General features: G+C 37.6%; 2 protein-coding genes across 2 annotated transcripts; one reads left to right on the top strand and one right to left on the bottom strand.

Annotated features, from left to right (window-relative positions):
- Nucleotides 1–10269: 10269 nt before the first annotated feature.
- Nucleotides 10270–11033, top strand: LOC135693713 (uncharacterized). Its single transcript, XM_089116156.1, has one exon. The coding sequence runs from the start codon at nucleotides 10270–10272 to the stop codon at nucleotides 10846–10848; it is 579 nt and encodes a 192-aa protein (XP_088972282.1). The 3' UTR covers nucleotides 10849–11033.
- A 392-nt stretch (nucleotides 11034–11425) lies between these two features.
- On the bottom strand, nucleotides 11426–12777 carry LOC135693655 (uncharacterized). The gene has a single exon (XM_089113666.1). The coding sequence runs from the start codon at nucleotides 12775–12777 to the stop codon at nucleotides 11707–11709; it is 1071 nt and encodes a 356-aa protein (XP_088969792.1). The 3' UTR covers nucleotides 11426–11706.
- Between the last annotated feature and the right edge of the window lie 2645 nt (nucleotides 12778–15422).

The following is a 15422-nucleotide window of genomic DNA, read 5'->3' as shown; positions in this document are numbered from 1 at the left end:
GGCAAAACATCTCGAAATCTCATGATTCGATGTAGAGAGCATTTGGGAATCAACAAACATAGTCAAGGTGTTAAAACAGTTAGCCCTTTCTTCATTCACGATCATATTTCCAAAACTGGAACCCGCATTAAAATCAAATTCTTATAAAAAAGATCTATCCTTAAAAAAAGTTGCTGTCTTAAGATTAAACTAACTTACTAGAAGCAATTTTTATCGTTTAGATAATGAATGATTAAAAAACCCATATTGGTTTTTAGGCGCTCTGTTTTATTGCGTAAGAAAGTTATTGCGAGAATGCTTCATTCATTTGGAAATGTCATAATTTCTGTTGTTTTTCTCTCTGTAAGAGGCAAGTGCGATGCAGCAGAGAATAGAAAAAGCCACCAATGGGTCCCTCCTGTATAAGCCCCCGACAAATCAGTTCCCATGTTGTTAAGCCCCACTTGAGGCTTATCGTTGAATAATGTACATGATTTTAGCCAGTGATAAATCATGTATTAAAAAAGATCTGTTTTGATGATATTATTTTTGTTTTAAAGACGATGCAAACAGTCACTTTTCAATTCATAGCTTTTACAATTTTGATTTTTTTCAGGCAGCGCTACAAAATTTTCAAAAAAGCAAATTTGCTTTAGCCCATTACAGAAACATCTCCAATTACAAGAACCGCCCTCCTCCCCGGGCCAAATCGAGTATTAATGGTACTTGGAAAAGTAGTGCCCCCAAATCGATTAAAAAAGCTGCCACTGGGAGAGGCCAAAATAGAAAAGTGATTAATAGAGCCGTAGCGAGACAGGCCTTGTTAGGAAAGGGGGGAGGGGGGTGTTGCTTACGAAACTTCCTGAGTGAAAAAAATTCCTGCAGTAAGGAAATTTCGAAATTACTTGAAGAAGGCCTGGTTTTTCCGATTTAGTACCAACAAGAAATCTCAAAACCTTCGCGGGAATATCATTAGGGACGGATTTCAGCGGCAATGATTGGGGGGTGTTTGATTGGATATTGTTGCCACACCTTTCAGGTAACTGGAAAATGATGGAAAGGCCCATTTTAGAAATTAAACTTCTCGCTTCAAGGTGAAGAAGTTTAGGAAATAAAAAAAGTAAATTGTTCAATTATTTTTTAGCTACTAACCACCAAAAATATTTTCAACCGAATCAAAACAAAATTTACCAAAGGACACAAAAATATTGAGGGGTGGCGCACCCCCTACAGCCCCGTCCTGGTAAATCTGTCCCTGAATATCATATTAACCAACGGAGTAACAATCATTGCCTCAGATTCTTTATTGATCTCTGAAGACGTAGGGGGTCTGAACTACTTACAATCTTTCTTCCATTGAACTCATTTTCCCTGAAAATTCCTATAAAACTACTATTGCGGGGCTGTGACAACCCAAACCCCACACCCTTCGATCGAGACACCCTCGGTGATGAGAAGAAGCAATAAGGCATCAATCTGAATAAGAAATCGAGCTTTAAAAACATGTCCAACTGTTCTGTAAAACATCTAGTCATGCTTCAACTCGTATTTCAATTTTCATGGAGCCTGTGAAACTAAAACCGTTGATGTCTCAGATTGGCTATTGCCTGCTGATTTGGGTGTTTCGAGAAAGAAAATTTGAACAATAAGATAAAGTGAATTTAAGAGAGGGGCTTATAATAGCATATATTTGTGATGCTTCTAGATTTGAAAAATTATTTGAAACTGATAGCTCTTTAAGCCTTCATCAAATGAACCTGTATTTGCTTTTGGTAGAGGTCTACAAACCAATATCACATCTATGTTCTAGCTTCATAAAGCTAGCTTTGGTGGAAAAAATTCCTCACAATCTAACGTCTCTTGATGAACTACAATTGTCAACTTGCCTTGGAATCAATATCAAACCATTATTTTTGTAGGAAAAAGTACGAGAAACACTATAACCAGAGTTGAAAAACTCAGACTCCCTTTAGATATTCAAAATATATATTTATAAAAGCCCATAAATGCAAAGCTTGCAAAAGCAGATAGTGTAAGATATTTTATTCAAATTTTGGTTTTTTTTATTGTAACAAGTATTTCACTAATTTTATGTTTTTAATAGTAAATTTTATATTTTTGTAAGTGATTGGTAAGCATCTTCAGCCTTATTTATTTGCAAACCTTAATATATTACTGAAAATAGAGATGTGGAGGATGTAAATCAACTTTAACTGGTTTACTTTTTTATCAGAATGGTAGGAATTCTATACTATCTGTGATTTATTCAAAATTGCCCAGAATTTGATTCCTTGACCTGTGTAACAAGTTTATCTGGTTCTTTAGCCAAAAGAATAGTCGTAAATCAGCAACTAATTTTATATCGTTGGCTTTGAATTTTGGGAATCATTTTAGGAGGAAGCTCTTTGTGTAAATCTGCATAATTTTATTCGTATAACGCATGATTATATCACATATTCTTAGCTTTATATTAACTAGTTGCTGTTTTCTAACTTACAAGTCTAAATATGTTTTTAAAGTTTTGTGGCGATGGATCATTTCACAAAGCTTTATTAAAAGTTGTCAGAAAACGCACATCCGTTGAAACACATTTGTGTCCTGTCTAACGCATATGCGCTTCACGCCATTCACAGCTAGGCCCTGCATGTCCGCCATTACACTGTAACACTTGAAACGCATATGCGTCTCGGCCCATGCAGAAACGCATGCCCATGCAGAAACGCATAGTACACCGGCATAAAAGACTGAAGCACAAGCAATCAACCTCTTTTCGCGGTTATTGTGGTTAGAGAAAGACATACGTACTTTTCAAAGTGAATTTAACAGGTGATTTACCTTTACTTTCAACACTATTTCATTAGATGCTTATACTTGTTTTTAATTATACTTGCTTTTTATTGTTAATAGTCAATTTTTTAATTACTTGCAATAGCTTATATTCTTTTTAAGACATTTTTTAAAATTGTTGCCCACCTGAAGCGAAATAGACTGGTCTCCACAACTTGGCACTTTGAAGTAAGGTACCGGGGTGCCGAGAGACGTTGCTTCAGGTACCTTAGGTTATTGTGTTTGTGTGCTTACAATTTTTCGTTCAATGCCTAGTACCAACCTTAGTCTATTGACTTTGTACACATGAGTATTGAATAGTCATGCTTCAAAGGTAAATTAAATAGTTCACTCACATTAAAAGATAAACTAACAAAGTCATCAAGGAATTTTGTTTTCCTAGCATGGCTGTTGAGATCTGTAAACAGTTAAGTTCATTTAACTTCATCATTGTCAAGCTGAAGTCAAATAATTTTTTTCAAGGAAACTTCTGGAGTTTGCAATTTGCTGAGAATGAATGCAAACTACATGTCTAGTGTAAAGTTGCAATATACAGTGATGTTCAATTTCAAGAGTGTTTAGAGTGTACACTTGGAAAATTAAAACTGCTAATTATTAAAGTTTCTTAGCCTTTTTAAACCTGACGGGCCGCCCCTGTGTGCACCTCTCCCACTTGGGGTGTGGCTTACTACACATGGTTCACAGCGTGCCTCATTGCTCGCTGTGCTAATACTCCCCTGCTATAAGGAGTCATCTCATACTGTCTACCTGACAACTGCTGTCAGCAACAATCTATTTTACCTTAAAACAGTCCAGGCCTAGTTCTATGATTTACTTGTTTGTTTCACCACGCCGCCAAGATTGTAAGTTCACCTACGTTCTGTTACTTATTATCATACTAGGCGCGTCATTCTAACATATGAAATGGCCAACTTTATGGAGGAAGACATCCTATCCTCACCAGAATCCATCACAGACAGTGGTAAGTCACGCTGGACAATCTGCCAGCGTTCAATTGCGTCCCATTACAATTTGTATTTCCCACTACGGTATTGTCTACATTAGTAGTTCCTTACCTATCAGCTCCGATTATTTACTTATTACTTATTGATATTACTCTCCAGCATCCACCTTAGTATTGCAATTTGTTTTTATTTGCGGTTCCGTACACATCGCAGTTAGCTTCTGGTGCCCGCCCCTTTAGGGCCTTTAGGTCTACCTGGCGTTCCTCCACTTCTCATTTTCTATATATATTTATTTATTCTTCTACCTCCTATTTCTCTTGTATACGTTTTGGTTGCATCTTCTCCTTTTAGCACCCTTGCACACCCCACCCACACCTTAGGCCCATTACAGTTGCCACAAGCTTGACCCCCCGCTGCCATCCTCCGTCCCATATCCTCCCATGGTTTGCCCTTTCATGCCCACCCACGCAATTTGCATGATTTCCCCCTCCTCACAAACCCCCGCCTATCTTCAACGACCCTCCTCCCTTTTATTCTTCTCACCGTCCCCCCTCCCCTTTTTTATACATTTCATAATTTTTTCATTTATTCTTCCACACTTTTGTTGACTAGTTGCTATCCCCTACGCCCGTGCCAACCATATTTACCAATCTTATTGCTAAATATCGTAATTTTCTAGCTGATACCTTGTTCTACTATTTTATATTTCGTCTGCGACCTATATACACACATAGGCCTCCTTCCGTATCCACAGCACAGGCCTCCATTAGGCCACCTCCCTATTACTGTTACCCTACCCATTGTGTCCTCCATTCCTCGACCTCCTTTCTCTTTATCCAAACCCCATAAACGTCCACCACCTCCTACTTTTAGTGCCCTGCAGATCTGGTATCCCGAAACATGGCGACCAGCACAATTGCCTTTGCCACCATGGTGACGTCACTGGTGTTGTCAGCCACCACCAAACTGACCAATCTGATGGACATCGACCTGACCCCCGTACGATCTTCCCAGAAAAAACCTGCCCAGCAGGATTACACCAGAACAAAATCCGACAAAGGCCTCTCACTGGGACTAAAAAAGAAAAAAGTCAAGTCTGTGAACCCATCCCACCTTAACCCACCAAGCCCCACCCCTGGCCCCTCCCGAACCCATACCCACTACTCCAAAACGACTTAAAATCTTGTAAACTTTTTAAGAAAAGTGATATGCCTGTAACGTAAACGAGCAGAAATTTAGACATAAACTCAAGATTTTGATTTTTTCATAGGAAAAAGTGCGCTTAGACTTCAGGGAGCTGTGGTAGACATGGCGCTTGAGCATGGCACTGTCATCAAGAATGATAGTCAGGTCATGTTTGCCGTCCGCCTCTCTTATTGCTTTACAAAATCTCGAAAACTTTTTAAGAAAAGTGATATGCCTTTTATGTAAAGCAGCAGAAATTTAAATATAAACTTAAAATTTTGATTTTTAACGAGGAAAAAGTGCGCTTAGACTTCAGGGAGCTGTGGTAAAGATGGCGCTTGAGCATGGCACTGTCATCAAGAATGATAGTCAGGTCATGTTTGCCGCCTGCCTTTCTTATTGCTTTATAAAATCTCGTAAACTTTTTAAGAAAAGTGATATGCCTCTTATGTAAAGCAGCAGAAATTTAGATATAAACTCAAAATTTTGATTTTTAACCAGGAAAAAGTGCGCTTAGACTTCATGGAGCCGTGGTAGACATGGCGCTTGAGCATGGCACTGTCATCAAGAGTGATAGTCAGGTCATGTTTGCCGCCCGGCTCTCTTATTGCTTTATAAAATCTCGTAAACTTTTTAAGAAAAGTGATATGCCTCTTATGTAAAGCAGCAGAAATTTAGATATAAACTCAAAATTTTGATTTTTAACCAGGAAAAAGTGCGCTTAGACTTCAGGGAGCTGTGGTAGAGATGGCGCTTGAGCATGGCACTGTCATCAAGAATGATAGTCAGGTCATGTTTGCCGCCCGGCTCTCTTATTGCTTTATAAAATCTCATAAACTTTTTAAGAAAAGTGATATGCCTCTTATGTAAAGCAGCAGAAATTTAGATATAAACTCAAAATTTTGATTTTTAACCAGGAAAAAGTGCGCTTAGACTTCATGGAGCCGTGGTAGACATGGCGCTTGAGCATGGCACTGTCATCAAGAATGATAGTCAGGTCATGTTTGCCGCCCGCCTATCTTATTGCTTTATAAAATCTTGTAAACTTTTTAAGAAAAGTGATATGCCTCTCATAGAAAGCAGGAGAAATTTAGATATAAACTCAACATTTTGATTTTTTCCTAAGAAAAGTGCGCTTAGACATCAGGGAGCCGTGGTAGACATGACACTTGAGCATGGCACTGTCATCAAGAATGATAGTCAGGTCATGTTTGCCGCCCGCCTCTTTCATTGCTTTATAAAATCTTGTAAACTTTTTAAGAAAAGTGATATGCCTCTGATGTAAAGCAGCAGAAATTTAGACTTCAACATTTACACATATCTTGAAAACATACACTCAGACATTTTAAACCTATACACACAAAACTACTATAACCCTCAAAATATTTCAAAAGAGAAGCAAGTGGCCATTCGTAGCCTAAAACAAATAGACAATATTTCAATAAAAAAGGCTGACAAAGGAGGCAAAATTGTAATATGGCCTAAAGACATGTATTTATGCGAGGCCACAAAACAACATGAAAATGCAAACTATTGCAAGGAACACCCAGTAGATCACACAATTGAAACATCCGCCGAGATAACAACTTTTTAACACATCTCCTCCACAACTACCATATTGATGAAACACTTTTCGAATATCTTAAACCTGACACGAAGGGCATCCCAGGGAGGCCTATACTGTCAGGTTGCAGCTCCTCTACGGAGAAACTCTCGTCATACCTTGATCACTATCTTAGACGGATAGTAGAAGGAAGTGCCTCATATATAAAAGACACCACTCACTTTTTACAACAAATATTCGAAATACACACTAGCATTCTACCAAACTCATGGGTGGTTACACTAGATGTCAAATCTCTATACACCAACATCCCCCACGACGAGGGTATCGAGGCATGCCTCGAGGCCATCCGGAACCATTTTGGGGACAAACCGCCATTGCATACAAGTTACATCAAACAAATGATGGTATTCATACTTAAACACAAATATTTTATCCTTAATGGTAGATTTTATCAACAAATTCAAGGCACTGCAATGGGTAGCCCCTTCCCTCCCAATTATGCCAACATATTTATGACAACTAAAGAACAACATATTTTACACAATGCCCCAATAGGGCATACTCCAATGTTTTGAAAAAGATTCATCGATGATATATCTTTACATCCAGACATGGAACTACAGTGTTTGTATCGATATGGGCAAAGAAGAGGAAAATTAATGCTGTGGAAGGAAAGTTTGTTTGACATCATATCATATGTTCCGCAAGTTATGCCTTGACAAGGATGTCCTAAAGCTAAACATAACAGCTCATTGTGATATTCAAGCAGAAAACATGGATTTCAACATGAGTCCTTTTTCGCAAAGCAGGGTACCGCCAATTCGTGCTATGCAAGTATGGACGTTTAGGTAGGGGTAATAGAAACTGGCCATTAGCCGTAGCTCACCTCCCAAGCATAATAAGAGGCTAATACCTCTCTGAATCGAGGCTCTTTTGTTCAAACATTGTTATGGAAATCATTGACATGATTATTGATCATTGAAATCATTGAGATTGCAAATCATTGGATAATCAAGTGTAAAGTTGCATGAACATTAAATATAGATTCAAAAGTCAATTGTGTGAAATGTTTCGATGATATTATATAGAATCAAAGAAAACACTTTCGTACGTTGTTTCGCTTTCGCTTCATCAATAAAATCAACCTAAATCACCATAAAAGAACAATAAAAACAAAAGAAACCTAAGGGGAACCTACCTAGTACGATGGATATTGTTAAATGTATAAAACGAAAATTGTTATGAGGAACCAGAAGAGAAGATTGTAGAAAAGTAGAGAATAGAATGTGACAGAGCAGATGGTGTTTACTGTCTCACAATAATATAGGTGCAATTCAAAAAACAAATCTGAGACATCAGATTTCAGAAATCAGTGGTAAAAGAAAGAGCAAACATTAATGAAAGGAAAATAATATCAAAAACAGAAGCAGAATAAAAGCCATTAGAGAGTTTCTGATTCACGACGCGGGAAGCGAAGACGGCTCACAGGGATCTAGAAACTAGCGCGGTCAAGGGGAATCCCACTTTGCTTGAGCCGTCTTGTTCCTGAGGACGACTCAAATTTTCGATTTTTACGTTGCGAGCTCGACGCAGAAATAAAAGGTGAGTTTTCTTCAACACTTTTGTAATACATCGTTATAAACTTAGATAATTCATTGACAGTTACCTGATGATCGCATTAGGTGTGAAAATTGGAGTGTATTTATTGAGTTTTTGCTCAGAACCTTTCTTTTCTACACACCACGGAGTGTTCAGCTCTGCCTATCCTAATGGCACTGAGCATTATATGTTTTTCAAGTTGAATTGTTGGTAAATATCTAAATTTCCAGTGCCACAATAGACATATAGTAACGTTGTTTTTACATCTTTATTCCAGGATACATTTCAATCGTTCAAAATGGCCGCCAATTGTGAAGATTCACACAAAAGAACACTCATGTTTGTATTCATTCCATTATTAAACAAATGCATTGAAACTAGGCCTGTCCACCGAAGGTCGAATAATCGGTATTCGGTTACCTGTTTCACTATTCGGTTAGCTGAAGTCCAAAGCGAATATTCGGTTACAAACGAATAGTTCGAATAGTACGATTATTCGGTTACAAACGAATAGTTCGAATAGTACGATTATTCGGTTGGAGACGAATAGTGCGAATAACCTCACTGTTGGAGGTCCACAATGGTTGTTTGAATAGCCGTGACTCATCGAATAGCGTTGACTATTCGAATAACCGTGACTGATCGAATAGCTGTGACTATTCGAATAACCGTGACTGATCGAATAGCATTGACTGGTCGAATAGCAAGGATTGCTCTAAAAGGGAAAGGCAACTTCCTATCTTCAATCTTCGAGAAAGTTTCATGGATACGGGCCTTCTTCAAAAATCGCAAACCCAAGAAATAATTACAAAGCGAATAAAGCAAGATTGGAGGGGGCAGGGGGAGTGGAGCCTGGGTTGCAGGTGGGGGTCATGGGGCTTTTTCAGGGCCTCAGACGAAGGGTGGCCGGGGGGCTATGTCCCTATCACTATTTTGCAGAAAAATATAACTTTTCACAAAATCTTCTGTTGTGAGTGTTAAATTTTTTCTTGCCCCCCCCCCCTTTCTCCACTTTCCAACCTGTGTCGAAGCCCGTGCTAGAAAGCTTTACATTTCACAAAATGTTGGAAAACGACCCTTTTTGAAGACTTACGACTATAGTTTCTCGTCAATTTGATATTGACTTTCTGGCCATTAGGGGTGACTAATGCTAGAGAAGGTTCAAGAAAACATTTATTTTTGACGAAAAATCGTTTTAAAAATTGCTTTGCAGCACAAAACACAGGAAAGATCAATAGGAAAACAAAAAATTAATGGTTCTAACTTATCGAATAGTAATGACTGATTAGCTATATTCACAGCTAAGCACAACAAATTACAATAAATTTTCAGATTGCAGTTTTTTACCACCACCCTGCCACACCCATTTTGCCACACCCATATTCGCCGAATAACCGAATATTCGTTAAATTTTAAGCCGAATAACCGAATAGGAATATCCGAAGGTTTGGACAGCCCTAATTGAAACTTACTTATCCTGAAACCGAAATCAAGTGGCATTTACCGTTGAGAGACAGCAAAATAATGGTCAAAAGCCTGCCAGATTTCCTGATGTTTTGTTGAAGTTATCACTACATACAAGGAGAAAGCCTATGTATGATCAGTATCTGAATGGTCACCAACTTTGTATCTTGAAGTACTCTTAAAGTAAAAAGTTAACTTGCTGGAATTACTTGCTTTTGTACTTGATGCATTTTTGAATTTACATTTTGAATAAACTTTATTTAAATTGAAATCTGTTTTATGTTGTTTTGAGTAGAACAAGTGGTTAGTTTACCTTGCTGAAATAGTTGAAATTTTTTCCTGGTCTCTCCTGAAATGGATGGGCTTTAAGGTCTCAGCCAAAACTTTCCTGTATATGTGTTGATATAAACTTATTTTGAATAGGCCTAAAATGACATGGACTAAAGATCATGATGTGCTACTTTGCCGTGAAATTCTGGCAGAGGAGCCTTATCAAAATAAGCATGGGTCAAGGGAAAGGGGGAAATGCTGGGACAAAATTGCAGATGCATTAAATGGAGTAGAAAGGCCAAAGTTCAGTGTTGATCAGAGAGCTGTTAGGGACAGATTTGTAAAATTAGAAAGGGGGTTTAGAAGGAGAATGAACGAAGAAAAAGGGGGTTTAGAAGAAGAATGAACGAAGAAATGACGGCTAGTGGGGTAGCACCAGAACCCAGTGAGCTAGATGAAGCAATGGAGGATATTTTGGAAAGAAAAGACAGTGCAGAGCAGCAGCAAGCAAAGTGTGATGATGGTAAGAGACAGGCAACAGGGGCAGAGAAGGAAATGGCACAGGCTGTGAGGAAAAGGGCTATGGAGAGTCTCTCAGAAACTAAGGCAAGAGAATGTTCTAAGAGGAAAAAGGGTGGTGAGACAAGTGAGTATGTTGGGTACCTGAGAGAGAAACGTGAATCAAACATGAAACTGAGAGAGAGTGAAGTTAATTTGGAAAGAAAGAAAGTTGAAATAAAGGAAAGAAAGTTGGACCAAGAAACTGAGTTGAGAAAGAGAGAACTTGAGTTGAGGGTGAGGGAGATAGAGGTGAAAGAGAAAAGTCAAGAATTAAAGGCAAGGGAGCATGAACAATTTGAAGAGAAGTTTAAAGTATATGAGGAAGGGCAAAAGATGATGAATGCTCAAATAGCGTGCATAAAAAATAAATTGACAATTATTGAGGAACAAAATTTAACTATTTTAAAAATATTAGAAAGATTTGAAAAGTAATATTGTTTGCTGATATTTGCTTAATTGTATTAAAAAAGTCAAAAGGTAAAATTATGTTGAATTTTTTTATTCTAAATTCTTTTCCAACTCATTTCATAGAGAAATATTGGATAATTGATCTCAAATTTTAACTCTGTACAAATACAAATGTTTGGGTATCTTCTCGTGCTCCATCCAAAAGAGTTGTAAATAAGCACCACCCCTCCGCCCCTCTAAAACACAGATTTGTATAAATATGGTACAGTAACATCACTTATGAAAGTTTTGATTATCTCTATTCAGTGCTATTTATTTAATTGGTTGTTTCAAATAAGTTAATCTTCAATTTCAGTTTAAAAAGCAGGTACTTTTTGCCTTAAAAATATTTTTTTCTTGCCTGTGATTAACAATTTATTTTCCTGTTTGCCTTTTCACTTACACTATGCTACATGTCTTTTCAAAAGATTCTTTAAGTTTGAGAAACAGGCAAACAAAACCAGGACCTTGATTTGAAAGTGAATATTTCTATAATTCTTTGTCATGTGGTCAAGAGATTGATGTTTAAATTTTTAAGTGAAACCTAGGAACGATCAAGTCAAGTATTAATGGTTAAAAATATTCATGATGACAAAATTTTGGAATCTGTTAAAGCTTTTGTTTTTTTTACATACTTTGGTACCCAAAAGGTTTGATCATTACTTTTTAAATATTCTACAGCAGGAATGCATCCTATGGTAGTTACAAAAAATTTTCCTTTCCATGATTTCTTTAAAGAGAAAAACAAAACAGATAATCGTGTGCTGTGTGAAAGAAAAGGAAAACTTAGAATTCTTGGTAGCTTTTACAAAAGCTGTTTTTTAGATCTTTGATTGGTACAACCTACTGGAAATACTCTTCGATAGTTGGAGGATCGACATCAAAAAATTTTGAGGTGTTGTTGCCATATAAACATGTCAATCCGTTGCGTAGCAATGCACACACCATGTAGATCTTGCCAACTGCGCTCAAACCAATTTTAAGATCTTTTTTAAAATCTGTGAATTTAAAGTAATTCACAATATCTCCAAATACCCACTCAACAGAAATTCTAACTTGACTCATTGATTGGTTAAATGCCTCTTCCTCTGGAGTAAGGTCAGCCCTTCTGGCAAATGGGCATTGGAGATGCACTCTGTGGGGATAAGCTGGGTCACCATAAAGACACAATGCTTGGCCAGTTGGGGAAAATGAATGATGTTCCAGATCATGCAAGAGGCCTGACATATTTAACATGCCACTGTCATGTCTTCTTCCCTCAACTGGACCAAAAAGATTTGCAATGAGACCATTGGGAGTCACAACTGACTGGAACTTAAGGGCATGAACCCGTTTGTGTCCATTGTAAACTTCCCTCTGGTTGTCCTTGGGCCTACAAATCGGTCCTACTGTGCCATCAATGAATCCCCAGCAGTTATCCAATGCAGCACCTCTGTTGTGAATTGCCTGTGCATACATCTTCAGGTGTTGTGGGGAAAGCCATGGCTGGTTCAGGTTTTGAAGCCGGTCAGAAAATGAATCATATAAAAAATTAACAACAAGGTTAGTTATCATGCAAAGTCGAGGCACGGATCTTCCAAACCTTGGTATCAGGTCTGCATATCTGCATGGGTACGCAAAACGTTTCAGGCAAACACATAGTGCTTCTACTGGCCCCACTACCACTCCATTTGAGCACTTAAAAACATCTGGAAGGTGTAATGCAGCAGCGAGCCTGGCTATGTCTTGTTTCTTAAACCGAAACTCGACCTCACATTCGTCCTCTCGCATCCCATCCAGATTAAAACGTTCATATTTCCAATATGGAAGTCCAACATGCAGGTTTCCGTGTCTATTTGCCTCATGAAAAACAAGGAATTCGTCATCATCGATCTCGCCGTCATCGTGCATGAGAACTAACATTTCCTCCTCCATTTTCGATATAAAATCAATTTTGGCGCCTATTCTGAGTCGTCTTCCGCATTCGTAACTTAAATTGAACACGCGAATAAGGGCCCCTCAACTCAGTTAGTACCCAGACCTCCATGAGCCGTCCTCACTTGAGTCGTCTTGAATCGGAAACTCTCTATTGTCAAATGCATACAAATTCTGTGTTTCCACCTGCCTAGTATTAAGACCCAGAAGAGAGAAAGCATAAGATATCGCCGAAATTTCCCTCTTTCCTATCATTACCTATTAAACTTTAATAATCCTTCTGTTTCCTTTTGCAGAAAACAATGTGAACACTGTGGAGCATCTTTGTGAGGAACAATGTTGTCAAAGGTAAGTAACATGATGTTTTGTACATTCCACAACGGAAAAAACAAAAAAAGCACAGCTTAAGGATAAGATATAGTACTTTGCCTAAAACAGAAATAGTAACAAAAAACTTTCGATTCTTTCAATTTTCAATTCTCTTTCAATGATACATTGATTTTGCGAGCATTAGCAGAACAGTTTATTTCCAAATAAAATTGATAACTGGGTATGAACCTCTGCATCACTCATTTTCCTCCAGCTTAATAGTTTTACTTACTGCTTACTTCTAAATGGTGAAGATCAATACTGTGTCTAAATCTGTATAACAAGGCTGTTTAGTTTTTAGCAAAGAAATCATATGACTTTGTCACCACTTTATTTTATTTGGTTAGATTTAGTTATGTTTGATTATTTCTATTTCTCCTCAGTCTATTAAACATAGAACTGACAAATCTTACAGGAATTATTTTGTGAGTTGAAATATTTCTTGCTATCCAAATCCTTGCTAAATTTAGGAAAATGCGATGATCTTTGTTTATCTTTTAGGATAACTTGAGTAGACATGACACAATTACAAGAGGGCAACTCACTGCCATCAAATTTCCAACAACAAGGCATGCTGCAGATGTTATATACACCAAAGTCCAAAAACCCTGGTTTTAATAAGTTTGAAAATGTTGATTGTATGTTCCCACTGTTTGATTGTCAAGCTGCAATGTCTACCCTTGAATCCAAGGCTAATGGTTACAATGCAATAAAAGCTTGGGGAAAGTGCTACTCTATTAAGGACCTTGGAAACATGATTACTGCCCATAAACTTATGAAGGTAAAGACTGATGTAGAGCAGGAAATGCAATGGTTTCAGAAAGAACCTCAACCACCGACCCAAGCTTGCATCATTCCTGACAACATGGTAGTCAAAGCGTTTGATGAAATGTTGTTATCAAATCCAAATGGGAAAGTGTTATATGGCAAATGCACATTAACAGAAGATCTTGCTACTTTTTGCTGCTCACGATGGGTCTCACTTCAAGCCATTGATGCAATTATCTCAATAATCAACGAGATGAACCCAAAGCGAAAAGTAATCTTGCATGGAATCATCAGGGGCATGTCTGTGCATGCACGCAACACGGCCCAAAGAGAGCCTGAAATTCAAAACGCAAAGCCTTAATTCAGCTGCTCTTTGAAAAAAATGGCAAACAGTTATATTTGTCTCCGAGCCAATTCAAGATCTCTAAAAAGCGAAAGAAAACCTTGATATTGAGAGAGATATTGAAACTATCACAGTTTGCCTGCTTGAGCTGGAAGACATTGACATAAAGCACAATGGCAATAACATAATTACAAAAGTTTTGTAATTTGTTTTCGCTTTATTCATCTTACTTTTTGTCTTAAAAAACCTCTCTATCATGCGATAATATGCCTAATTTGCTTCTCTCATTACTTGATCACCAGGTAAGTATGTATTGCAACCCTGAAATCTATTTAGCTACCTTAATGAAAACCTCAGTTCTAAAAGCCAATCTAAGTCGCATTTCCGCATTTTGCATTCATTTCATTGCAGAAATTCATTTCAACAGAAACTTTATCAAATATCCAATTGAGTTTCAAGATCTTAACCTCAAGAATATAACGCTTGTTTCAATTAAATTCCAAGGTTACAGCCCGGTCAGGATATTATAATATTTTTAAGTCGGTTTAGTTTTAGGATCAAACTTGTCACACACTTAACATTATGAAAGTTATAATTTCTAAATTAAGGCCCTTGCTTCTGGGTAAAAATCTTTCTTTTCTCAATTGTGAACCATTTTTCATTTTTGTGCCCTCTTATGTAGAATTTATCAGATAATTTAATGATGTTTTCATTTTCTTTGTTTTCATTGACACACCACCTGTTTTTTTTCTATAACCTTTTCACAACTAGGCCTTCCCTGCTCTCTCTTTGGTTTAGCTTCTATCCGCTATTGAACTTCTACCAACTACCGCTGGTCGAATGCACTTAGGTGCTTAGGCCAAAATTTATTTTAGATATCAGAAATTCAGCTGTGCTGCAAAGGGGTCTTGATGACAATGGCTTGTTAAACGTGATGACAATGGCTTGTTAAACGTGATGACAATGGCTTGTTAAACATGACAAAGCTCTGAAGCGAGGTGATTCAGAAAGATGTGTATCAGGACACAGTATTGTTATGCACAAACAAAAGAATAGCTCAAGAAAGATTTTTAGTTGCCCAAAAGCATTCATCAGTTACAACAATAACACGAGTAGAAATCATAAGGCAGATTTTACTGTGCAATTTGAGGCATCAACAGAAAAA

The sequence above is a fragment of the Rhopilema esculentum genome, chromosome 1, assembly GCF_057945365.1.
Source record: "Rhopilema esculentum isolate cy_ngs chromosome 1, ASM5794536v1, whole genome shotgun sequence".
NCBI lineage: Eukaryota > Metazoa > Cnidaria > Scyphozoa > Rhizostomeae > Rhizostomatidae > Rhopilema > Rhopilema esculentum.
Note: the sequence above shows the minus strand (reverse complement) of the source record. Positions and strands in the feature narration are given on the sequence as shown.

Excerpts from the sequence above, each read along its gene's own strand:
- LOC135693713 (XM_089116156.1), top strand. The coding sequence starts at position 10,270 with ATGACGGCTAGTGGGGTAGCACCAGAACCCAGTGAGCTAGATGAAGCA.
- LOC135693655 (XM_089113666.1), bottom strand. The coding sequence starts at position 12,777 with ATGGAGGAGGAAATGTTAGTTCTCATGCACGATGACGGCGAGATCGAT.